Below are 2,443 nucleotides of genomic sequence, written 5' to 3' on the forward strand. Positions count from 1 at the left end.
TAATATATAATATAATAATAATATATATATATATATATATATATTATTATTATATATATACATATATATATATATATATATATATATATATATGCGTGTGTGTGTGTGCACATGTCTGTGTGTTTATATGAATACACAACGCTTGTAGCACTCTTTCATTAGCCATGCATAACTCCATCGCTCACACGTCATACCTGATGTAAGTCCCATCCATTTGTCTAAATATAGATTGCGCACTGGTTCTACCAGATTCATCAGTAGATGCAGTTCTGTAGACCGGCATCAGCGAACCGAATGAGAAAATATATAAACCACACGGAAGCGAAAACGGTATGACAATGAGTTATATAATTATAACCGTAAGAAAATGGTTCTAATGTACAACCGTATGACAATGAGTCATATAATATACAACCGTAGGACAATGTGTTATATAATATACAACCGTAGGACAATGAGTCATATAATATACAACCGTATGACAATGAGTCATATAATATACAACCGTAGGACAATGAGTCATATAATATACAACCGTATGACAACGTGTTATATAATATACAACCGTAGGACAATGAGTCATATAATATACAACCGTATGACAATGAGTCATATAATATACAACCGTAGGACAATGAGTCATATAATATACAACCGTATGACAACGTGTCATATAATATACAACCGTACGACAATGAGTCATATAATATACAACCATATGACAATGTGTTATATAATATACAACTGTAGGACAATGAGTCATATAATATACAACCGTATGACAATGTGTTATATAATTTGCAACCGTAGGACAATGAGTCATATAATATACAACCGTATGACAATGTGTAAGGTAATTTACAATCGTAGGACTGAGCCATATAATACACAGTATTCAATATAGTCAGAGCCATAATACGAGCACACAGTAAGAACAAACCATTGTACATGCCTGACAATATATGCCCTGAGATATAAAATCGAACTTATTGCCCTGAGATATAAAATCGAACTTATTACCCTGAATTATAATATTGGACATATTGCCCTTAGATATAAAATCGTACTTATTGCCCTGAGATATAAAATCGAACTTATTACCCTGAATTATAATATTGGACATATTGCCCTTAGATATAAATCGGACACATAGCCCTGAGAAATCAGAATTATTGTCCTGAATTATAATATTGGACTTATTGACCTTATATATAAATCGGACATATTGCCCTGAGTTATAAAATCGGACTTATTGCCCAGAGATATAAAATCGGGCATATTGCCCTGAGACATAAAATCGGACATATTGCCCTGAAATATAATATCGGACATATTGCCCTGAGATATAAATCGAACGGACTGAGATGTAAAATCGGACATATTGCCCTGAGATATAAATCGAACGGACTGAGATGTAAAATAGGACGTATTGCACTAAATTATAATATCGGACTTATTGCCCCTAGATATGAATCGGACCTATTGCCCTGAGATATAAAATCGGACTCATTGGATTGAAATACATAATCGGACATATAACATCCAAACACGCACCATCAGGTTTTAACCTCGCTCGTAAACTATCGCGCAAATCGGCTGGTCCTGGTTTATCGAATTCGAAGCCAAACGCCATACTCATCTCAACCTGAAGGAAGAAACCAAGTCAACGGTTCATAAACACAAATTAACAATGATGTTCCTTATTTTCTCAAAGGCGGTATATCGCTTTACATGCATGCGACTCTTAGGTAAACCCCAATGTTTGTATGTTAATAGGTACACCCTAATGTTTGTACATTATTATGAAAACCATATTGTCTGTACATTGTTAGATAAAACCAAATGATTATACATCATTAGGTAAACCCTAGTGTTTGTACTTGGTAAACCCGAATGTTTGTACATTATTAGGAAAACCCTAATGTTTGTACATTATTAGGTAAACCCGAATGTTTGTACATTATTAGGTAAACCCGAAGGTTTGTACATTAAGGAAAGCGCCTTCGGATTTCGAGGAATTAGACGCTCGCTGTACACCTACCACGAGCAGTGTACAAACGGATCCAACACGATGACTCATCGATGACTCATGACTCGTGTATACCTACCTCTGACAGTTTCTGTACAGATGTGGGTCCCTGTGGTGATGTCGGTCGACTGGCTGTGTCGTTGAGGCGCGCAATGCCAAACAGTCCGTCGCCAAAGTCTCCCACACGCACTGACGTGAGTCCTCCTGTTTCTCCGCTAGGCTTGACTGTGGTACAAGGAGACGATACGCATATTGACAAAATAAAGCGTGCAGGTTTATGCAAGACTATGAATACAAGTATGTACACATAAGCTCCAGATATTAAACAGAAGTATGTTTGCCTGGGAGTATGTGCAATTTTCCTGAATGCGTATGCCATCCACTCACATACGCAAAAGATTATTATTCATATAT

The 2,443-nt window shown here is 36.0% G+C and overlaps 1 protein-coding gene across 1 annotated transcript; it reads right to left on the reverse strand.

The window, feature by feature from the left end:
* Positions 1 to 123: 123 nt before the first annotated feature.
* Positions 124 to 2,167, reverse strand: SARC_14346 (hypothetical protein; the record flags this gene model as incomplete). The annotated part of the gene is made up of 3 exons (XM_014291522.1): positions 124 to 269; positions 1,555 to 1,645; positions 2,109 to 2,167. Coding segments are annotated over 3 exons (296 nt in total), but the record flags the coding sequence as incomplete, so codon positions are not given.
* Between the last annotated feature and the right edge of the window lie 276 nt (positions 2,168 to 2,443).

Source organism: Sphaeroforma arctica (assembly GCF_001186125.1).
Source record: "Sphaeroforma arctica JP610 unplaced genomic scaffold supercont1.4494, whole genome shotgun sequence".
Classification (NCBI taxonomy): domain Eukaryota; class Ichthyosporea; order Ichthyophonida; genus Sphaeroforma; species Sphaeroforma arctica.